The sequence below is a fragment of the Chelonoidis abingdonii genome, chromosome 18 (assembly GCF_003597395.2).
Source record: "Chelonoidis abingdonii isolate Lonesome George chromosome 18, CheloAbing_2.0, whole genome shotgun sequence".
Lineage (NCBI taxonomy): Eukaryota > Metazoa > Chordata > Testudines > Testudinidae > Chelonoidis > Chelonoidis abingdonii.
Window position 1 is genome coordinate 4,069,035 of NC_133786.1, and position 23,834 is coordinate 4,092,868.

Genomic DNA, 23,834 nt, shown 5'->3' on the forward strand with positions numbered 1-23,834 from the left:
ATTTCACTGAAATGTACAGCAGTTTTTATTACTTGAAGCTCTAGTTTTCTTGTCCTTTCTTTATACTATACAGTATTTTGTATGTGGAAGGTGTATTAAAAGCCTGCTTTACATAGCTGCTTTGGCTTGATTGATTTGATTAGGGTGCAAGCTACCTGTACAGACCTGGGCCATGGCAGTAGCTCAGTTTACAGTAGGGTTGAAGGGACAAATAAGCTATAGCAAGCTAAACCTTTAGTGTATGTTCTTGCTTATGCTGGTCAGGCACTGTGTCCCTCCACCAAGAGAAACAACCTGTCCAAGGTAACTATATATACACCACTCAATTTATTTATGAAATTTATTATATATAAATTATGTATTTCTTAGCAGACAGCATTCAATTTATTGCACTCTAGCACATCTGCAATACTGAGCTACAAGATATCAAGAGTTTTGTATTATTCACTGTAGCACTTTAGACCAGGATCTCTAGAGGCACTCAGAAGGGAGAGAGAAGGGGGCAGGATAGCAGCAAGCAGCCTGCATTGTCTTCCACCAAAGTTTCCTTTCTCTAGGTAGTTATCAGAGGCAGAGGCTAGTACTACCAGAACTCTTGCCTGCTGTCCGTACAGCATCAGTTTGATCCTCAGCACTGGTGAGACAAGGAGGCATGAGTCAACAGAAAGCTTCTGCAGAAGGAAGGGGTCTTGCAGTACAGAAACCAGCTCTAGCATATATCCTAAAGCAGCGCAGCTTGCCTGCCAGAATCCAGGCCATGCACTTGCAGCTTAGTTGCCAAGAGCTGCATCTCTATCTAACAGTTCCAGCCTGGGGGAAGTCTGCTTACTATGAGCTGTAGTGGCTCTAGGCAGCCCTGCTTTAGGAGTCCCAGTGACAATGGAACTAGGGATCTTAAGGCAACTTCATCTTTGCTATGGGCCCCTGCTTGACAAGCACAGAGGGGTAGACTTACTATTTTTGGTTTATCAACTTTGGTGAGCTGCCATGGTCAAGGCTAGCAGCAAGTATTAATCAGGTTGGAGACACAAACTGTCACAAAGCAGCATCTATTTTTGCTCTAGCCTCAGAGCTCAGCATAGAATCAGCCCCTGGACCAGGATACTCATACGCCTGGATCCCACTAAGTCTAAAAAGCCAGATTAGCTCATAGGATCAAGAATACCTTAAACACAGTCCATAGATGCTTGCTTAGTAGCAGAGCAGCAGGTCTTAAACACTACTCACAAGATATGAACAACACAAAGCTCTAATATCAGCCTTGAAGCATGGAGGCTGAGTCACTTAGAATGAAGGAATCCAGGGGAAGGGCTTTCAGTGGCTGAAGGCCACAGAGCTGATCTGGCCCAGGTGCTCCATCTGAAGGAGACAATTGTTTCCCAAAAATAAGCTTTATAGCCAATAAATAGGGAAGAAGCGTAGCTAAACAGATTAAGCAACATGATTGAAGACAGCAACCTCCTTCCAAGGTTAAAGTAATGTGTGCAGTGGTGGATATAGCAGCCCCTTGCTCTGTTATCCCTTCATTCTGTTTTGCACTACACTGAAGAGACAAGTCAGTCACATTGTAAAGCATGTTCTTCTGAGACATCAGCAAACAGCAATTTGGTGCAATAATTGGACTCTAGGCCTTCATGAGAGCAGTGACCACAGCCTTGGCATTAAGGCTACGTAGGTCACAGTAGGTTTGTCCAGTCCCAACAAACACGATTGGCTTGCTAGTGATGTAAGTCATGGAGATTGCAGCACCAACCTGTGGAAGAAAAACATCCATTAGTTGGTTTGAGGAGATCTGCTGAACAGGACTCTGCCTGAATGTACAACCCACTCCTAACAAAACCATTAGTGTGTGATTGGCTAGAGCAGAAGCCTGTACTCTGGGCATGTTCAATTCCCATTAGTGTTACAGCAAGTTGGAAGAGGAGTTCTGATAGACCAGAGAACTCAAACTCCTGTCAACCCCTTGAGTTAAGATTCTAAACAACCTGAACTCCCTCTCTGCCCTATGGGAGAGGATAAACTCTGGAAAGTCCATCTCTGCTGCAAGAAAGCCTCCTGTGCCCAACTGGGAGAGCAGTTTGTTTAGACTAGCTAGGGAAGTGTCTGAGGAGGGTTGGGTATCAGGCACAGAATTCCACTGCAAATGGAGGGAGCATTCAAGTACATCAAGAGAAGGGAAATGGGTCACTGAATAGCCAGGTGAACAGCAGCAGGGTCTAGCTGAATTTGATTGCTATGCAGGAAGATGGTGAGACTTAACTATAAATGAGATGTGGCAGTTTAATGTTATGGTTGCCAGTCAATTAACTCCAAGTTGCCAGGTTTGTAGCATTAGAATACAACAGCCTAAACACTGTAAGAAGGTATTATATTGCCTAGGAATTTCTTTAAACTGTGTTCCCAGTATGTTCACAAGTCTGGGGGAGTAGCCAGTCAATCAGTACAGTAAGCACTTCCATAGTCTCACACTGAACAGAGAACAAGTTCTAAAGCTGATACCTGGAGCTAAGTAAATAGCCTGCTGGACAGACCTTAAAGCAGCTGCTTGTCTTCCTAGGCCACAACAGTTCAGAGCTCTGAATGGAAACAGTCTTTCAAAGTCAATAGCTGATTTGGCAGGGAACCAAAGCAAAGATGTAACACTGAAGCAAAGGTAGAGTCCAGCTGAAATCTACCTGAAGCAGAGGACACCACCCAGTGTTTACCATGCATGGACTCCTCCACAAGGCAGTGGTACCCAGGCGAAAACAATCAGTGCTCATGTCTGTGATTCAACACCATGCAGTAACAGCCATGGCCGACTTGCCTACAATCTGGCAGGGGGAAGCTGTACTGACAGACTCCAGCATGGAATCTCACTGGAAAGGGCAGCTCATCCATCTGATTCCACCCTGAAGGGGGGGGGGGGGGGGGGGGGCTAGTGATGGCCCCTGCAGGAAGTTAGGCTTGTTGCTAGTGTAGCTCAGCATTGTCTCCTGTCCAAACTAACTGCTGTGATAAGGCTCCCCAAGGCTGTAGAGGGCTGCTAAGAAACAGACTGATCAAACCACCTGAAACTTCACTGGAGCAAGGCAAAACACCGAGCTTGAACATTGCCATGGAGGGTTCAAGCACATCCTAGTGTAACTCAGGGAAGCAGCTTTCATAGAATATCAGGGTTGGAAGGGACCTCAGGAGGTCTAGTCCCATCCCCTGCTCAAAGCAGGACCAATCCCCAGACAGATTTTTGCCCCAGATCCCTAAATAGCCCCTCAAGGATTGAACTCACAACCCTGGGTTTAGCAGGCCAGTGCTCAAACCACTGACCTATCCCTCCCTCACTCTTCACTTTCAACAGCCTTGGGAATTGATTTGCCAGCCCCAGAATTAGTAGCCATTGTGTGGGATTCACCCCCAGACTGCCCAGTATGCTCCAGGGCTAGGGCTAGGGCAAGAGTCAAGTTACTGTGCCCAGTGTTGGTGCCCACAGTTTGAGGATGTTGATAAACTGGAAACAGTTCAGAGCAGAGCCCCAAGAAGAGCGATTAAAGGACTAGAACCCTGCCTTATACCGATTGTCTCAAACTGCTCAATCTCTCTAGCTTAAAGAGATGGTTACAGAGTGACTTGATCGCAGTGTCTAAGTGCGTACATGGGGAACCAACCACTGATAATTGGCTCTTCAATCTAGCAGGGAAAGGTCTAACAGTCAAAGGGCCAGCACTGAAAGCTGACAAATTCAGACTGGAAATAAGGAGTACACTTTTAACAACGAGGGGAATTAGCCATTGGAACAACTCACTGTGGTTTGTGGTGGATTCTCTAAGTGAATTTTTTTTTTTTTTTAATCAAGCTGAGTTTTTTGTTGTTTTTTTACCCCAAAGATCTGCTCTAGTTCAAACAGGAATTACTTTAGGGAAGTCCTCTGGTCTCTGTTATGCAGGTCACAGTCAGTCACAATGGCCTCTTGGGCTTTAACCTGTAAGTTTTCATATTGTACTAATAGCAGGAAATGAAAGGCTCTAGTGTGAACAGTCCGAAGGGCCAGCAAAAGTAAGGAGCTGGTCATTCCTGACCTTAATTTTTTTTCAACTAATTACGGATGTGGATGGCTCAGCATAAAATGAACCATCCCCTGCCTTCCCCACCATGTTTTCAATGGAACTGCAGCAAGGCTCAGTTCCCAGCTGTAAGCAGCAGCTGAGCCATGTTTATGAAGTCCAGCACTGACACTAATACTCAGTTGTCAGAATCAGGAGCAGAAAAGACCCGACACTGTTTGCTTAGGTCAGCAACCTCAAAGTTCAGAGGGCTAAAATATCTCTCCAGCAACTGTCCCCTGCACATCCTGGAAGAACAATGACACTTTGCCTTTCCAGGGGTGGGGGTATCTGACTGATGCATCAAAACAACATACCCTATTGAGGTCAGAAACAGTTATTCAATTTCTCCTCCCCTGTTTGGTCTCAGCAAGGAGAGGATTAATACGAGGTCATTTAAAAAAAAACAACATTAAAAACAGAAGATTCCAATGGGGAGAGAAGGAATCAGCAATCTCTGGGTATAATGTGAAGGGCCATCGTACCTTGTCATCAATGGTGTCAAATTTGGTGAGCACAATTCCGTCAATGAGACGTGGTGTCTGGGCCATGGAGTGATCAGCAAGGGCCTTGTTAAACTTGACCTAGGAGAAAAATACAGCCAGGAAATAAGTCCATGTAGGTTCTTCCAAGCAGGTGTCCATCATTGGTATGCGAGCACTTTCCAAAGTGTACACAGAGGCTCATGCCAATATGGGCCTTTTCCCTCTGGTAGAATTTTGTTTGAGGTTAAAGAATCAGAAACTAACCAGCTGATCCACAGCTTCATTTCCCACCAGAGCTTCCCCGACAAACAGGACCAGATCAGGGGTGTTGACTGCAATGAGTTTAGCCAGAGCTGTCATCAAGGGGGCATTGTCTTGCATGCGGCCAGCAGTGTCCACCAACACCACATCAAACCCCTGGTTACGTGCTGGGAACAGAGATGAAGCAAAGTGAGAGAGTTCTATTCACACACACACACTCTGCTCCTCCACTACAGAGTATCAGGGATTTACTCAAGTCTTTCCCCCCCTCACAATATTTTCTCACTGCAAGACACCCACAATCCATAATAAATCCCCACCCTGGGACAGGACCAGTTAGCATAAAAATTAAGGGACTAGAACTGTGGGCCCAAGCAAGACCCCAGATGAAGAGCCTTGCACTCTAGGGAAGGTCAGCTTGATGCTACAGCTTGGGCCCTTCTCTCGAGCAGGTAGGTTCAAACCTTTCCCAGTAGGCAGATTTCTACACAACCATTACTAGGTAAACTGATCCCCAGCTGGGGAAACTGAGGCACTCACTGACCCTCATGAAACTGGCTTACTCCACCCCATCCCCACCCCTCTGTGCTGTTCAAGTAGGGAAGAGAGGGCACAGCAGCTAATGCACAAGGTCACTGATTTCCTGGAGGAAGGAGGACTGCATCCCCACTGCTGGAAGCCTTCCCTGATCTCCAGTCTGTGCTCCACCTGGGGCTGTTCCTGACCTGTCCATTGGCCCAGGGACTTGAAGAGGAAGTGGGGTCTAATTAACAATGTGGTGACGAGGAGGTAGTAAGGAATGGCAAACCTGCAGTGTCAACGACAAAGCCAGGAATACAGCCCAGCTGAAACCTTTGTGCCGCACGCCAGAAGCCCTGACTGGTATTCCCACCTCCCATCCCGCGACCACTCCACACACCCCAGAACAGCCAGCTCCTGGCTTGGAAAGCAAGAGTCAGCCAAGGCAGGGCTAGGGCTCACCATACAAAATGGCCTCCATGGCAATGCCAGCAGCATCCTTCCCATACCCCTTCTCGTAGAGCTGCACCATGGTGCGGCCGCCGTGACTCTCCGGCGGGTGCAGAGCGTTCAGGCGGCGGGTGTGCGTGCGCAGCTGCTCTACAGCTCCGGCTCGGAATGTATCACAGGCAGCAATGAGGACGCTGAACCCGTTTTCAATCAGCCAGAAAGAGATCTGGGGGCAGGGGAAAGAGATCCTGTTACCATCCCCAGCCTGAGTCCAACTCTGCTCCGCTCCCAGCCCCTCTGAGCCCCATATGCCACCTGCAGGCAGTTTGCTGTGTCATTCCCTCCACCCCAAAGGTCGACAAAGGAGATTCCCAGCCCAAGGCAGTCACTGACAAATCAAATAGGGAAGGGGCGTAAACCAAGGACGCAAGTCTCCAGAGGAGAGTGGTGAATATGTTGGCAATGCCCCCCCACCCCACTCCCCAAAAAGAAAAGGGAACCTGCTCCATGCTCTTCTATAATGCCAACAATCCATACAGCTGCTTCCATCTCAGGCCTCAGCCGAATCCCTTGGCTGAGTTACAGCCCCTAGTCCCGCCATCCCCACAGAAATGCCCCTTTGAACACACCACGCCGAGGCAGTGATCAAGCCAGCACTGGTGCCCATCTCCAACCCCACACAGGCTTGCAGGCATCACTAAGCTCTGCCTATAGTAACCAATACCCTGTATGTCTGCACAGCCTTCTAAGGATGCCAGTGTCCATCGCCTGCTCAGGGCAGTACACACAGGCCTCTGGTGACAGCTCTATCCTAGGGATGACATCATCACTGCTGCAGTTCAGGGCTACCTTCCAGCTGCTCCCAGAGCATAGCCTGAGTGAGGCATTTAACAGCACTGTTCATATGATCATGTGAAGCCTTCCAGTCAGTGCACACATTGTAGGAAGAGCTTGATCATCTCAGCCAGACTGAGCCTGAGGGAGGAGTCCTAAGCGGCAGCTTCTCCAGATCCTCAGTTTAATTAGCCAAGCCATGGGTGTACAAACCTCAAGGGCTTTGAAATTGACTAGGCTGGTAGAAGTCCCTTTAACTAGCACAGTGATTTGTTAGCGGGATCTCTTCTCCCCTGCTGATGTTGACAAGGGGCTCTCTTCAGCAGGGAAGGAGGTGTGCATGTGAATGGAGTCAGAGCACACACCAGCTCTCCCTCCCCACTAGGTAGTGCAGACTAGTTGCAATATACTAGTGCAGGATTTAGGAAGTTGAGCTGCCCATCAGCACAACAAAATTCACAGAGCTGTTGGACCCACAAAGGAAGTGAACTGAACAGAGGAATGGTTTTTTGGTTCTAGGAATCTGGGTGCCATAGCCCAAGGGGATTTGAGATGGTGTCCCCAGAATAGAAGTAGGAAAGGAGGGTGGATCCTCCTCAAGTGATCAGGCCGATCCCTGGGAACGCATGCAGGCTGCGCCCTACCTTGGCTAGGTTGGTTGACTTTCCAACCCCATTGACACCACAGAAAGTGACGACATATGGCCGGCGGTGGCGCTGAGCGTCCATGACATCACGCAGCATGTCCACGCGGCGCTGGGGCTGCAGGATCTGCACCAAGGACTCCTGCAGGGCCTGCTTCACCGTTGAGGTCACCGCTGGGGAAGGAATTAGAAGAGGAACCTTTGTCAGAATTTGATCCCAGATGAGGTGGCTGGAGCACTGCTCATCCTTCCCCAACAGCATCTCAGGAGCATAACAGTCAAATGCAACCTAGATTGGCTCACAACTGCCACACCCAGGAATGTGGGTTCCCTTTGGAGCAAACTGGCTGTTCCCTTGTTAATCTGCCGATTGTGCCATTAGAATCACTTGCTGGCCTCCCCTGATAGTGCGTCTCTAGAACAATTGCTGCCTCCTTTCTATCCTGGAGGAGGGATGGATGAATTAATTCACTCCTGCCCCAGACTGCTACGATAAGGTATGAAATGGAGTGACCACCATTCTACAGATTCCCAGACCTCTGCCCATTTCATCAACTGCAGCAGAGCTTCCCATTAGCAAATCTCAGCTCTTGGGTGTAAGGGGTTAAACCTGTGAACTGCTGCAGAGGTTGGCATCACAGATTTAACCTTCTCCCCCACGTAGCCTTTGAAGGCCAAACTACAGGAATCCAGAACTGCAGTGGATTCGACATTCCTAAACCATGGAGAGGTGCTTACCCAGCAGGAGAAACACCGGCAGAGGTTATCCCCTTCTGCACATGCACTGAGAGTCACAAGCCACTTGGCAACTAGAGACCAGGCTACGCAAGCACCAACAGGCCTCAAGGGCAGGCTGGAACAAGCCCAGGGTCCCATGTCCCTCGGAATATTAGAAGGGCCAAAACACAGCCGAAAAGCAGCAGTGATCTGCTGGGATTGGCACGTTTTGTTTCAAGCATCAGGGCAGTGGGTGGGGGAAGAATGAGATGGTATTACAGAGACTTGGGCTAATAGGTTAGAGAACTCAGAGCAGCTCCTGGAATGGAAGGACAGAAATACTTACTGGTGAAGGTGCCCATCACTTTCCCTTCCAGTTTCTTAGCCACCGATTCACACAGCTGGACAGCTATGTCAGCCGCAACATTCTTCGCTTTGGAAGAGAAAAGCCAAAGGAGCAGATGTTAGCATCACGAGACACTTGGGCTACAGGACTCAGGGTTCTCCCAGTCCCCCCAGAAGGTCTCTATCCCAGCCAGCTCCAAGGGAGGAGCTGTCAGGAGGGTAATCCGCCCCTGAGGGAGAGCAGAGCTTGGATTGCCAATGATACCCTGTTCTAGAGCAGACAGCAATATGGACACAGAGTGCAGATAGCCTCCAAGGCCTGAGAAGGGCATGAAATGTGCCCTCTTATCCCCAGTCACAACCCACAGTCCAGATGCTTCCTCAAATGATCTTTCAGCCCCAAAGCAACCACCCCCCCACCCCAGGGGAAGGGAGATCAAGGCAAGGACTTCACTGTCAGACCCCCAGGGAAGTACAGATCCTGTTTTGGGGCCAATGGTTTCTCTGTACATCTGTCAATGCCAATGATCCCAACCATTTTATCTTCCTCCCCTACCCATCAGAGTCCTCTGGATGAGACAAGGCCTTCCGAACCCATCCACATCACTGCTTGGGACACAAGATCCCTTCTGAGTCTGTTCCAAAAGTGCATTATATTCAGTTCAGCCTGATTCGATCTGATGTGGGTGAATTACTGCCCTCTTAAAAATCTAGGATTGTCACTAGAACCTGACCACTCCTCACCTTGTCACCAGTACAACCCAAGAGGCATTTTACAGAATGTGAGCACATCAGTTAGAGTATGTAAAGAGTAGGATCTCTGTTAAATACAATGTGCAGAGACACACAAACCTACAGGCCTACTATCCTAAGCACCACACCTTCAACTAGTCCAACAACAGGGTACTGTGTGAAACGTAACTCAACTAGGATTATCCAGCATGTCATGCCACAGGAGAGATAAGTGACAGATAATCGTGGATTTCACCTACGACCTTGATATCACAGGAGAGTTGGCCACTCAGTGTACTTGATCCACTTGCAAAAGTCCTGGAGAGAAGTTTTACACCAGCATTGTAGACAGAGCTATGTTACATTCAGAACACACGATCTACCTCAATGTAAGGACACTGGGTGAGTGAGTCCCCAGTTCAACAAATTTAAAATCAGGCCCATACGTCCAGGAAAGGGCTCATCAAGGGGGAATTTTGATCATGAGCGCTGTATGTGGGACACATCCCAAACATCCTTTGTTCTGTTACTCTTCCTCCACGAGCCCTGTTCTGCACATATATTCAAGGCAGCAGAACACATGCTGTGGAAATAGCATATGCAACACTCCTGCAGCATGCTTTATAGACAGCGTGGGAGGACATAACCAAACTCCAAATCTGGTAAGGAGAGACTAGAATAATACTGGAAGAACAACATAAAAATGAACATAAGAATGGCTGTACCGGGTCAGACCAAAGGTCCATCTAGCCCAGTAGCCTGTCTACCAACAGTGGCCAATGCCAGGTGCCCCAGAGGGAGTGAACCTAACAGGTAACGATCAAGTGATCTCTCTCCTGCCATCCAGCTCCACCCTCTGACAAACAGAGGCTAGGGACACCATTCCTCACCCATCCTGGCTAATAGCCATTAATGGACTTAACTGGATAAATTCATAGAGGTTCTCTTTTAAATGCTGTTATAGTCCTAGCCTTCACAACCTGCTCAGGCAAGGAGTTCCACAAGTTGACTGTGCGCTGTGTGAAGAACTTCCTTTTATTTGTTTTAAACCTGCTGTCTACTAATTTCATTTGGTGACCACTAGTTCTTGTATTATGGGAATAAGTAAATAACCTTTCCTTATCTACTTTCTCCACATCACTCATGATTTTATATACCTTTACCTTAGTCTCCTCTTTTCCAAGCTGAAAAGTCCTAGCCTCTTTAATCTCTCCTCATATGGGACCCGTTCCAAAGCCTAATCATTTCAGTTGCCCTTCTCTGAACCTTTTCTAGTGCCTGTATATCTTTTTTGAGATGAGGAGACCACATCTGTACGCAGTATTCAAAATGTGGGCATACCACTGATTTATATAAGGGCAATAATATATTTTCCTTCTTATTCTCTATCCCCCTTTTCAAGAGTTCAAGAGACAGGCTGGAAATAGCAACAGTTCCATGATCACTGGCTAACAGGGTAAAATTCAGGGCAACCTACAGCTTCCGTGGCTGAGCTACAACCCCACTTCCTGAAAGAGTCACTTTAAATCCTTAATGCGACTGTTGATCCAAAAAACAGGAAATAGAATTTTAGCGACAGGACTGGAGAAATGGCTCCTTCCAAATGCAGACCAGTCGATCTAGAGCCTGACCCCGAAAACAAGGCCACAGGGTACTAGTTTGTAAGAGACATTCCAGACTTACCGATCAGATGATCCTTCATCTTCTCCAGCACAGAGTCCATGTCCTCTCTTGTTAAGCTTTTGGAACCCACCAGGCCTTTCAGCATCCCAAACATGCCTCCCAAACCACCCTTCTTAGCCCTGTGAACAAGCAAAGTGTGGTTACACATTACAGCTCTTAAGCATAACAGGATGGTGATGCTCTTGAAAAGAATAGAAGCTAAAGGAAGGGGAAGGCTGGACAGCCATGACTGCAATTCTCAAGCTAATATGCAGCTGGTCACTTTTGCCTTCTGGGACTGAGCCACTCCCTAGTTCATGGCATTTTAACCAGATTAACAGGCAATAGTTCAAACTGGGCACTGGTCTGTATTAGCTGGTCTGTGAGCAGCACGGACAGAGTTAGGTTTGCAAACCCCACCTTGTACAAAACTTCTGTACGAAACAAGTTCCAAAGTTGTCTGGGAACTAGCACGGGTTTTGCTCAGTTTCCGTGCCCAGAGAGGTACCAATGGTATATCAGGAGTCATTGAGGGAACACAGATCCAGCTTCGAAGCGGTGATTGCAGGATCGTTTAGTCTAATGACTCAGCCTGCAGAAATGGAAGGGCCATCCACAGCAGACTGCCGATTCGCCACATGCACCAGCATCTGGGACAAAGCAGGCCAAAACCATGTAGTGCGTTAAGACAATACTTCCTCCCTGAAGCCAAGGCATCAGCTAGCAGTGCCCAAGATGCATGTAAGCTACTCTATACAAGCTTAGCAGACTGGACATGTTGGAGGAAAAGCTGTAGGAGATAAGCAAGGAGATAGCTGGGATAGGGGGGCTGCAGGAGGACTTACCTGGGCTGTGAAGGGTTCTGAATAACTTTCTCCTCTTCAGGTTCCTCTTCATCACTCTCATATTCAAGATCATAAAGGCGGCCAGGCTCCCGATCTCCATCTCCTAGGGCCTGAAAAGGAAGGCAGTAGGGGAGAGGGGAAGCCATACAGAGAATCAGAACTTGGCATTTAAGCCTTAATTGACTTGTTTCACTGGCTCATTGCTACAGACAGCGGTTGTGAGGGGCCAGTCAGAATAACGTGACCATCTGTAGCACCTGCGGGGACTTTGGGGAGTTTTATTAGTATGGTCTAATCACCACAACTCCCTAGTGAGCTAAGTGGTGGTTTCCTTTTACACAGAAAGCTGAAATAACTTCCCCCAAGATCACAGAGCAAAGCAATGACAGACAGGACTAGAATTCTGGGGTCCTGATTCCCAGTCCGCTGCTCCATCTACAAAACAAGCTTCCATATTGCAAGAGTATCCCCCTAAGGTAGGTTCCACCACCTTCCCCCGCACAGCTTTGCTAGCAGTTGGGGAGCTGATTTCAGTTTCTCCAAGAGATGATTCCTCCGGCACTGATGTCCAAAACTGTAAGAGGACCATGAAGAGCCAGATTGGTGCAACTTTCCACAACCTAGTGGAGACTGAGCAGTAACTTGGGTAGTGCCTTCCCACTAGTTTGCCAAACTGTAGCAGTCACCCCTCCCCCCAGTTTCTGTTCAGTTCTGCCTGCTCTAATCCAGCCATGGAGCTTGGGCCACTCTCAGGATCTCCATCTGAGAGTACAATTCAGGTGAAGGTAAGCTGCAGTGGCAATGCCCCAGGGCCTAGCACAGAGGCTAATCATTCTATAGGAAGGGGAAAGTTTAGGACCTTACCATGTCAGGGTCATACTCCTCTGTGGAACAAGTGTCTGTGTTTCCGTTGGTAGTGGAGTTACTATAATCGAGTACTTTGGCATTAGAATTCCCCAGCTCCCAAACACGGGGCTTCTTCCCTTTCTCCTTCTGAGTCTCAGGCTTTGGGGACTTGCTGGGAAGGCAGAGAAGAAGCTATTGAAGCAAACTGTACAATGACAGCAGCGACAGTCCCACCATGAGTGGACTCTACAAGAAGAGATTTTAAGCAGGAGGTGTCTCCCATATGAATGGGATGAGTTTATAGGGTTTATACCATGTGGGATTGGACCACTGGATTCACCAGGTATTCCACAGTGGCCAATATGTTGATGCTTCAGCGAATGAGAGAACTTCCATAACATCCCTCTCCAGCTTTGAGAATTCTTTTCTGACCCCCATCAGTTTGTAGGGTAAGTTGCTAGCATCCCTTTAATCTGGAGGTAGTCAAGAAAGCATGGGCAACGTTCAGGGAAGATTCGTGTTAACCACCCGAAGATTAGAAAGATAGCAAGTTATAGTTAAACTGCAAAGAGGTGAAGTATGGAAGCGTACTGCAAAGGTCACCCAACCAGCCTCAATTCTGACCCCGTACCACTGTCAAACTTAGTGCAACAAATTGCTTTGATCTGTAGGTGACCCCAGTACAATTCAACATGCGGCTCTTTGCTCTTACAGGAGAGTCCCATCATTGAGGAGGCTTCTAACTGTTCGCCCAATACAACCCTTCTCTTTTGAGTCACACGTACCACTGGGGAGCAGGGTTGTACAGCTGTCCCAGACACACTTTTTGGATTCACAAACTGGCCAAATTCTTTCTCCCCAGCCTCCAGTGAATGATATGGGCATTCTAAAGAAGCCAAAAGCCACAGGAGATTTTGAATGATCGCAGTTTGCCACCGCTGGCAGACTGAGTGTCTGTTATTCCAATAGCTGCTGCAGTTTGATCAAAAAAAGCTCACGTTGAGTGAAATCCTGGGCTCACTGAAGTCAACGGCAAACCTCCCATTGACTTCAATATGGCCAGGATTTCACCCTTTGTCTAAGTAAAAGCCACACCATGTGCCAGTCCTCAGGATTAGAAAGGGCACAGGTCATCACTGTCATTGGAACAATGGGATATTCCTGCATTGTAATGCTAGGGAGGGGTGTTTTAAAAGCAGATCTGTTTGCTCCACCTTAAGAGAGTCTGAAGCTTTCTTGCCCACTATCCACCCAACACATTAAGAACAATTGACAAAAGTTGGTGGCTCAAAAGCAGTGTGATAAATAGCTCCTTGTCCATTGTTAATGGATGAAACCCTTCCCCAATACAGATCTGTCACCCTACCACCACCACCTCTCTCAGACTGGAGAGGGGGACACAGATCCGGCATCCTCTCACTCACTTGGACTTCTCTCCTCCTTTCAGGCGCTTCCTGAAGAACTCCTCACGGTTCTTTTGCAGGATCTCATCCTTGGTCAGTTCCTCCCTATCCCCGGTTGCCGCAGGAGGGTTCTGCTTTATATCTGGAGTTGCTTTACTGGGGACAGTAGCAGCTTCGGTTCCTGAAGCTGGACAAGACAGAGCCCTCACCACAACGTACACACACATGATTGAAGGGAAACTGCATTTACTCGGTGCTAAAAGGTGATCAAGCAATTGACAAGCACTCAGGAGTCAGGGAATCCCAGACGAGTTTTCCTAGTATCATTAGCTCAGCAATGCTAAACATTTATCCAGGTTTCTACACCCTGCTCATCAAGGCATAAACCCCTTTATGTAAGGTATCTGTGTGTCTCTAGCCCCTAGCTGAAGAATTTGGAACTAGATGGAAGCAGTCTGAAGGCAGCGAGGTTTGCCATCATAACCTTTTCCAGAAGTTGCAGTGTTATGAGCTGGCTCCCAAGGAAGCCATCTCCTGTGATTGCGATTTATGGTATGCAGTAAATTTTCCATTTAAATAGGGGGAAAGAATGGCAAGTAGAGCAGTGACTGAGCCAGTGACAAAATGACCTGAACTTTGGGATTTCCCTGACCTCAGCGCTTAGTCCCATAACCTTAATGCCAGTTTTCCCCTCTGCTAATTTCCAAGGTTTCTCTTGAAAGAGCTTGCACCTGGTGGAGGCTTAAAGGCACTAAAGTCAGACCCTAAAACCGTATTTAAGAATCTAATCAAAGGAACCTATTTTTCACAAGCGCTGAGCATTGGAATCAATCAGGCTCCTTTGATTTAGGTCCCTACCTTTAAGCACCCAAGTTTGAAAATTTTGACCTAAACTTGTATGAAACAAGGCAGAACAAACGAGCAGCAAGTCTGCATATCATGCACCTTGACCTGCCAGCTGGTGGTCTGTTTCACTGAATCAACTGCTACATGCAGGCAAGGGACGCTGGCAGCCACAGAAGGGCAAAGGCAACTAGAATAGTGGATCTGAATCAACCTGTTCCAGTAACAGATGCTACTGGGCAGATGTGCCTGCAGACAAGCATGTGCTGGTTTACCGTCACCGAGGGCTTGGTCATAGCCTGGTTTTGGAGCCCTCTGGGCTATTCCCTCATCCCACTGCACAGATCTGTCAGTTGCATCCACTTACCCTCCTTTTTGGAACCTTTGTTTTTCTTGTTCTTGGCTCTCTCCTTTGGTTTCTCCCCTCGAGTTTCTATCATAGACTTGACAGTCTTCTGAGACTTCACAGACTGTTCAAATGTCTTCATGGCAGTTGGAGCTCGGATTTTACTGCTCTCCTCTGCTTCCCTGATCAAAAAGAAAGAGTGTTATTCATGCTCCAAAACACAGTCCAGGTCCAGAACTTAGCATCCACACCATGATAATCACTGGAGCAAGAGTCTAGCTGCAACACCTACCATACTGCAAACCTCAACTCCCTGGGGTTAGACTCCAGCTCTTCAAATCTCTGCTCAAGACGTCTTTTCTCCCTTTGCTGTGTCCCAGTGCCTCTGCTCATTTATTGACTAACAGTATTAAGCTCTGGTTTTTGTTATGCAGTTTTTATGTGACTGTACAAAAAGACAAGGGATGAAAGACACTATTGAACATCTTCTCTTCCTGAAAAAAACAGTCTTACCTGTGCTTGTCATCTGTTAGAGAGACAAGGTGAGTGAGAATATCTTTAATTGGATCTTTAATTCTGTTGGAGAGAAAGAAGCTTTCGAGCTTACACAGAGCTCTTCTTCAGGTCTGCAAAAAGTACTCAGGGCTTGTCTGCACTACTAAATTAGGTCGACTTAATTTAGGTTGACCTACAGCCACCATAGTAATTCAATCGGCAGTGGCTGTCCACACTACTCTCCTCCTGCTGGTGTTGCACGTTCTCACCAAGAGCGCTTGCACTAACTGAAGTGGGGCATTGTGGGTGCTGACAGTCACACGGGGCTCACAGCTGTCCTCAACTTGATGACTATGATAACAAGGCCAACTGACAACTCTCCAACATCACCTACTCCTCTACCCCTCATATAACACTGTCCCCAGGAGCCAAAAAAATCTTACCGCATTATAGGTGAAACTGTGTTATATTGAACTTGCTTTGATCCACTGGAGTGCACAGCCCCAGCTCCTGAGTGCTGCTTTACTGCGTTATATCCAAATTGGCGTTATATCGAGGTAGAGGTGTATAAAGAACTCAAAGATGACCCCACACCACAATTTACCCAGGAATTTATGGATATCATCAAATCCTTCCCCAAACTCCTCCAAGAGAAATTCCCCAAACTCATCCCCCAAGAACTCTCAACATGCTTCCCAAGATACATGAACAAGGGAACCAGGCAGACCCATCATTGGTGGCCATGGTTCTCATGGAACATCGGGACTCATAGAAATCATTCTCAAATCACTTATGACACAAAGGGCCTGCTTTTTCCAGGACGCAAGCAACTTCCTTCACAAACTCCACAACATTAACAGCCTCCCTCAGAACACCATCCTCACCACTGCCTTTTACACAAACGTCCCTCACAATGACGGCATAACTGCCTGCTTCAGATATCTACAAGCCAGTGGACAACCCTCAGATATACACCCAAACTCATCCATTTAATGGTCACCCATAACAATTTTACATTCAACTACAAACACTTTGTCCAAACCACAGGAACAGCCATGGGTAGCAGGATGGCTCCCCGATATGCCAACTTCTTCATGAGCCACCTTGAAGAATTTCTGGACAAATGCACCAATCCTGGGATTGACATGGCTACACCACTGCATACAACAACTTATTTCCTATTAACAGAGGAAACCTGGAACCTGAGACTCCCATGGGCTAAAGCTGCATCTTTAAGAAACTGGTGTTTGTTCATTCACTACCTAATATCTTTCCTGGTCTTTAAGAGGGGTTTGTTAGGATGCTCTTCACCAGCTGGCGGAAGTGCATGAAGATTGGAACAAGCCATTCCTATCCCAGAGTTGAAACCCACACAAATCAATAGGTGTACCGGATATGGGGCGGGGCAGGGCAGCGCCGGCTCCCGGTTTTCTGCCGCCCCACATGGCGAAGAGAAAAAAGAAAAAAGAAAAAAAGCTGTGGCAGTGCAATTGCGCCACTCCACTCTTCGGCAGCAATTTGGTAGCAGGTCCTTCACTCTAAGAGGGACTGAGGGACCCGCCACCGAATTGCTGCCAAAGACCGCAACGTGCCGCCCCAATAGCGGCCGGAATGCCGCCCCTTGGTATTGGCTGCCCCAAGCACCTGCTTCTTTAGCTGGTGCCTGGAGCCGGCCTTGGGCCAGGGATTAGCCTGTGGAAGGCCCACTGCTTGGGCAAAACATTAGAAAATACCCTGTAAGTAAATACCCTGTAGGTTCCAAGTTCAAACAGATGCGGGTAACAGGCAGGATCATTTTTGGGCCTTTCCCATATGACATTTAGGATTAATAGTTACTATTTTTGCCTTTTAAATCGTGACCAAATCTTGGCACTTCTATCAGGAACAATCATTCCAGAACCTGAAACCACCGATTTCACCCGTTTCCTTTGGTAGAGGCTGTGATGCTTGTCTCACGTGGGAGGGAAACAGACTTTTTACTCACCTTGGCTTCATATTAACTAGGACATTATCTGCCCCACTCTAACCCCACAATCAAGGATCTCAGTCACCAATGAAACACACTCCAAAGGCTTCTACAATCAATTAGCTTGGAAATTGGTCAAAGTTGGCACTTGTGAAGTAGCAGTGACTCATATCAGGGATGCTGGGGGAAGGAGAGGTTGGCTGTATGGGGAATGAAGATGGACTCAAAAGGAATGCTTTTTATACCACCTGGTTCTGTTCCCACTCAGTGTAAGCCTGCCTCAGAACAGAAGATCTGTTGATGGGATGACCCTTGATGTGAGATTGATATTTTATGGCCAGTTGATTGAGTGCGAGATGGCCAAGTGCTGCCATCTCGACTCGAATACAGCCCTGAGAGCTAGCTGGGGGCAGTACGGCTAGCTCAGTTATTTCCAAAGTGACAGTGCAGCACGACCCCGACCCAAGCGTTCTGACTGAGATGACCTCAGTGTTCTGCTGGTCCCGATAGAGAGAGGCACTGAAAGCAGCCATGCTGGCTGGTCCAATCCAGGACATTGGATATTGAGTATCTAGCCCAAGGTCACTTCTCCACATCTGCATAACAGCCTGTGAACAGGTGAGCTCCCATTTTTTTCTCCAGTCAGAAACGGTTCACAAAGGACTTCAGTTGACAGAGACTTTTTGTTTAGTCAGACTCTTTTGGACACTATGGGATCCTTAGGTTCTGCCTAGAGAGCTTCACAGCAAGTCAGTGGAGGTGAACTCAGTCCCCTGCATTAGCCATTATACAACACTCCATCCAACATTCCTAATGGAAGACAAACAGCCAAAATAAGAGCCCAAACAGAGCACATTGCATGAGTGCACAGACATAATATGGCTAGACAGACCACTTGCCAGTTCCTAATATAGGGCATTCAAAACACAGCACCAAGGAGATACACAAGGAAACTGAGCCACAGCAGAAATGGTCTCGTTACCGGAGGAGGTGTAAAAAATCCTCTTTAAAATCAAAGGTGCCATTAAGGAGCCCCAGGGTGCCTTTCTGCTGGAATTCATTGCGGTATTTATCCCGGAACTCCTTATGGACGTCATCTATCAACTTATCCACATAGGTTAGAGTCAGGATCTTCTGAAATCCAACCTGGAAGGAAGTGAACAGAAAGTTACAAGCACTGATAGAAAGCAGACACTATGTGTATTATTAGCTGAAAGGAAGCAACACATTCTTATTGGTACATCTAACTAGCAAGAACCACCACTAAATAGCTTAAATATGAGAAAGGAGATAGAAGAAGCTGCCATCTTGGCAATTAGATAATTTATGAGGACAGGGGCCTCAAAGGCAATTTACCTTAGGGCCAATGCCAGTCCTCAAATCCTCCCAGCGGGCCAATAATGTCACTCATGCCACTCAGAACCCGACCCCCTAAACTCCACCCCCAACCTGCCTAAGGCTCTGGGAGGGAGTTTGGATGGGGGAGATGGTCTGAGGTGGGGATTGGGGTGCAGGTTCTGGGAGGGAGTTTGGGGGCAGAAGGTGTGAGAAGTTGGGCTCTGGGAGGAAGTTTGGGTGAGGGAGGGGGTTGGGCTGCAAGCTCTGGGAGGGACTTTGGGGCCTGGGGAGTGTGAGGAGAGGGTGCAAGCTCTGGTAGGGATTTTGGGGGTCGAAGGGGGTGTGGGGAGGGGGAACGGGCTCTGGGAGCGGGGGTCGAGGGATGCAGCGCTTACCTAAGGCTCCAAGGTGGGACAAACCAGGGGGCCTCCCCGTGCTGCTGCCCCCAGGCACCGCCCCCACAGCTTCCCATTGGCTGCAGGGGTGCTCAGGGTGGCAGCAGCGTGTGGAGGCAAAGCCCCACCCTGCCCCCACAGGAAGGGGCTGGCAGCCACCTGGAATGAGCAGGCAGGAAGCGGCTCAGCTCTGCTGCACTGTCAGTGGTGGATGGGGCCCCGGGCCATTTTAAATCACTTGGGGCACGTGCGAGGGGGGAGCAGCTGGGGGCAACAGGTGAGGGCAAGGGAGAGATCTGTCCCCAAAATTGCTGGAGTCCTATGGCCCACACTGGGGAGGTTCTCAGGCCGCAGATGGCCAGTGGGCTGGGAGTTTGAGACCTCTGCTCTAGAACTACAGAGTCCACTTCAAAGCTTTGGAGATCAGAGACGTTCAAAGATGCCATAAGGAAAATTCAATGCATTAGCATTTTAGGTTAAAAGGGAAACAATCAACTTAAAAAAGCACAGGTCGGAAAATACTGTATCTACTATTGTTACAAACACCTGAGATGATACTAACTACTATCAGGAAAAAAAATCTTCATTTTTCTTAGGCTGTTGTACATTAGAGCACTTTGGGTATAGTCAGTTTCTTCTTTGAATTGGACTTTCACAGATAGGGTAGAAAAATCCTAAATAGGAAGATGTTATTATAAAAATCACAAATTGGCAGGGATACGACATGAAGCTATTTCTAACTTATTTAAATTTATGAGATTTCAACTTGAAATGTGCCCTCATTTTACTATTTTGAACCATTACATTAACCAAATTAGAAACTAACATATGATACAGCTTCACAAACCTGATTTCCAGTGGAGACAGATCTCAATTCTACTGTACATCATAAAGCTAGAACTGGTAGTATCTACAGTGCTGGATGATTAAAATAGCCGCCAGCCACACACAGCTTACTGAATATAGATCAAAATAGCAGCAGGTATTGCTAAAAACTACTCTCACAGTTCATTTAGCACACACCCACTAAAGCACTTTTTTAGGGTCCAACTCTGCAGTCATTTTCTCCTGCTGAGGGCACATCTCACAGAATCAGGCCCTAAATTATCCCTAAATTTAAAGTGCACTAAAGGGTGAGGGGGATTCTCCTTCATACCTACTATACAGATTATCCTGTACAAAGGCACTGTTTACCACATTAGGAAGAGGATAGCCACGGATTACCTCACAGCAATACAGAGCCTTCACTCACATCCCCAAATAGAGCAGCTATTCTCAGGACAAAGCGTGTAAGAATTGCATCCAAGATGATCTTACAGAGGGACCTGGCTAATCTGGGATTGGCTTTTGACCCCAAGCCAAGGGCATCCAGAACAGTTAGGCAGAACTTATCTGATGGTAAATACATGTGCCACGGACGCCTTGATCTGCACATTGTAACCCATGGTTATCCTCAAACTCGTTTAAATCAAACACAAAAAACAAAACTGTAAACTCAAAGAAATCTGACAAAATGTACATAAACGTACTGCCAACAATTCAATCCATGCCAAGCAAAGAATGCAAATATTTGGCACCATCATCACTGCTCAAGGCTCTAAGATTCCCACTTATAGCAAAGTGGAAGGGGGACTCCCATATTACTTTACTTGAGGCTTTTGACAGGATCCTGTTAGACACTGACACACTCAGATGAGACCAAGGATAAATTCTGAACCCCAATGAAGTCAATGGGAGTTTTGCCACCGATTTCAGTAGGGCTAGGATTTCACCCTAGGCTGCCTCCTATGGTAAAAATCCCAGATTTTTAGATTTCAGAGAGATTTTTGTCAAATGAGCCTTACTTGAAAGGGTTGTTAGAATCACCACTGGAATTATACCAGCCACTCACACAAAGATGACATTTCACTCTCCTCTAGTGCCATGGCTCCTAAACCCACTCACCAATGGCACCTCCATTACACATAATGGACCAGAAGCAACCCCAAAATGCAACTGGAGTACCAGTTACAACTGGCCACTGAGTCGTGTATGGATCATTCTAACTTACCCTGGGTGATTCAATTCACCTTCACAAGTAAATTGGACAAGTCACTTCACTACGATAGCAGCCACGAGTCCTTGGTCAATATTATAACAAACCATACACCCTATTATTGCTTGCTAACAAATGGCTGTTCTGGAATCACAACAGCCCGTCACTATTTTTATAATGAAATACACTTCGTAGAGCACATTTTATCTAAGGATTTCAAAATATCTTTCATATGTTAATTTCACCTCAAAGGCTGGACACTTGGAGGTAGATACCAGAGTTACATCACATTGTGCTTCATTGTTGCATCTGTGATAGTAACAGACTCAAGGTTATGAAGCAAGACTGGACAGTTGCTCTGAACAGAGGCTTTTGCAGCCATGTGCAGTGTCTTGAGTTTAAGATGTTCTAATAAATATCTGTTTATCAATATACTAGTATAGTTTATTAGGGGTTTTATGTCATTCCAGGAAGAGACAGAGTCCTATAAACCTGCCCCAAACACCTGGGCAGAGAGGAGGGGCTGTTAACATAGCTTACTTACCACAAACACAAGCTCAAATTGATTGTCCAGTTTGTATTTAAGTGTAAGAGCTTCATGGTTAAAAGAATTGTTGCCACCTCGCTCCTAAAAGAAAAACAAATAAAACAATTAATCCCCCACAGAAAAGCTGTACACACTTCACATGGCGGGATATAAGCCTGCATTACAGCTGGAGAAGAATTCCCTGTATACAAATACCCAGAGTTATAGTTGCTGGAGTCTTCTTTGCAGGCTCCTGTTGTGTCCTCACCTTTAGTTCATAGCATCTGCCCTGCATCACAACCTGTTCTCTTGCATTGGGAATCGTTACTCAATAACATGCTTTTCATAGGGAGAGTATGTAAAACCCCTCATTGCATAGCCCCAGCAGCTTCATGGACCCTCCTCCCAGATCATGTGTCTACACACACACCCCCAAGTCAGCATAAAAGCTCTCTTCTGCAGCTCATGCCAACTGGAAAACCCTTCCTGAATCATCTGTTTCTTATGCATCTTTATGCCTTCACTTTATATCCCTCAGATGTTTAGCTCTGTAACCAAATAGGTTCAACTCTGAAGAGTATGGAGACCCTGATCAAATCAAGGTTGTAAACCAGCCTTCAGAGTTCTCTAGAACCAAGTGGTCATTGCTCAGTATTCCAAACCACAGGCTATTAGACAGTATCTGCATGTCTACACTAGGCCTTGGATCTCCTGTCAACAGTTTAAGACTTAGCAACAACCTAATGCAAACTGTACAGGGTTTGCAGCCACACCAAGTACTGCAGTTACAAATGTAAGAAACTGCTACAGACCACAACAGGTTGCTCACAGCAGTACACACAGGAGAGTGGTAACCTCCTAATCAGGCTGGCAAAAACCCTTTCTCAATACAGCTGTAGCAGGAAGTCCTCAGCCCATAAGCAGCTAAAGCTACTTTGTAGCAAACAGCTAAATCACACTCAGATGAAAAGGTAAACACCAGCCAAACAAAGCATCTTTCATCCCAAGAGGACTAAATGCATGTCAGCCTGTATACAATTTAATCTACCCTGGTAAAGCAGTCACTTCTGAAGCAGATCATGGCAAACACCTGACAATACACAGCTATGATATGCAATTGTTTAGCACAAGATGTGAAGAATTCTGTAGTCAACTGAAAATGCACAGGGACTTTAGGGAGGTAGGCTGTAATTACCCTTGGAATCAGTCCTGGACATCAAAGTTAACACTTCAACTCTTGCAACATATCTTCTAAGCAGGGCTTTGGAGCGGAGCCTGGAGCTGGAGGGCAGAGCAGCCGTTTTTTGCCTGGAGCTGGAGCAGAGCCGGAGGACAGCTCCAAAGCCCTGTTTATAAGCAGCACAGAGTTTTTCCTGTGCTGACCAGGATCTCAGTTTCATGTCTCATGACAGGTAAATTACATGGGCAGGGAACATGAACATTGCCTGATCTCACCTAAACACAGCTGGAATTGGGACTGCAGTCTATACCTAACCTCCGCACTTCCCAGTGAGCAACCACAGCTAAGGAAGCAGTATGACCCCCCAGCGCAAAGGAGAAGATGAGGAGGCCCCATCACTGTGCTGCTGAGGGACACCTTGGCAGATTGCCAGAAGTTCTAGGCCTACAATCAACTGGCATAAACCAGAGATGATCATAGCCCCACTTGGCTGTAATACAGACTGGGGACTAGGCACATCTCAGCATCTCCAAGGGAACAGCAATGGGACACGGGCAAGGCCCAGGCAACACCCTCGACTACAAAGCAGTGGGACAGTCTTCCAGAGGGCTGGGTGGCAACTGGATCAGAAATTACAATGATGCTTTTCTTTCGGAGGGAGCCCTATAGTGAAGTCCTATAGTGAAGCCCTATTCTTTATCAACTGCAATATCTGCCACAGAACAGAATGGGGGGCACCAGGGACCCCCAGGCAGATCTCTCCCCCAACAGAAAATTAAGCCAAGGACACCAGAGCCACTACTTAAGGATGAGTGGGGACAGCAGGGTTCGAGGAAGGGGAAAGGATCTCTCCCTGTGAAAGTGGGGGGACAGGATCCCAAGGAGAAGG

General features: G+C 47.2%; 1 protein-coding gene across 1 annotated transcript; it reads right to left on the minus strand.

Annotated features, from left to right (window-relative positions):
• Nucleotides 1-326: 326 nt before the first annotated feature.
• On the minus strand, nucleotides 327-21,864 carry SRPRA (SRP receptor subunit alpha). The gene is made up of 13 exons (XM_032770031.2): nucleotides 21,784-21,864; nucleotides 18,454-18,617; nucleotides 15,032-15,192; nucleotides 13,843-14,008; nucleotides 12,437-12,590; nucleotides 11,573-11,682; nucleotides 10,749-10,867; nucleotides 8,335-8,421; nucleotides 7,273-7,445; nucleotides 5,807-6,020; nucleotides 4,829-4,992; nucleotides 4,565-4,663; nucleotides 327-1,753 (listed from the first exon to the last, which is right to left on the minus strand). The coding sequence occupies exons 3-13, from the start codon at nucleotides 15,150-15,152 to the stop codon at nucleotides 1,625-1,627; spliced, it is 1,536 nt and encodes a 511-aa protein (XP_032625922.1). The 5' UTR covers nucleotides 15,153-15,192; nucleotides 18,454-18,617; nucleotides 21,784-21,864; the 3' UTR covers nucleotides 327-1,624.
• Nucleotides 21,865-23,834: the final 1,970 nt, after the last annotated feature.

Coding starts and splice junctions, on each gene's coding strand:
- SRPRA (XM_032770031.2), bottom strand. CDS start 15,152: ATGAAGACATTTGAACAGTCTGTGAAGTCTCAGAAGACTGTCAAGTCT. Junction 8,422..10,748: donor GATGAAGGATCATCTGATCG/GTAAGTCTGGAA, acceptor TCTCTTCCAAAG/CGAAGAATGTTGCGGCTGAC. Junction 4,993..5,806: donor CATGGAGGCCATTTTGTATG/GTGAGCCCTAGC, acceptor CTCTGTTCCCAG/CACGTAACCAGGGGTTTGAT.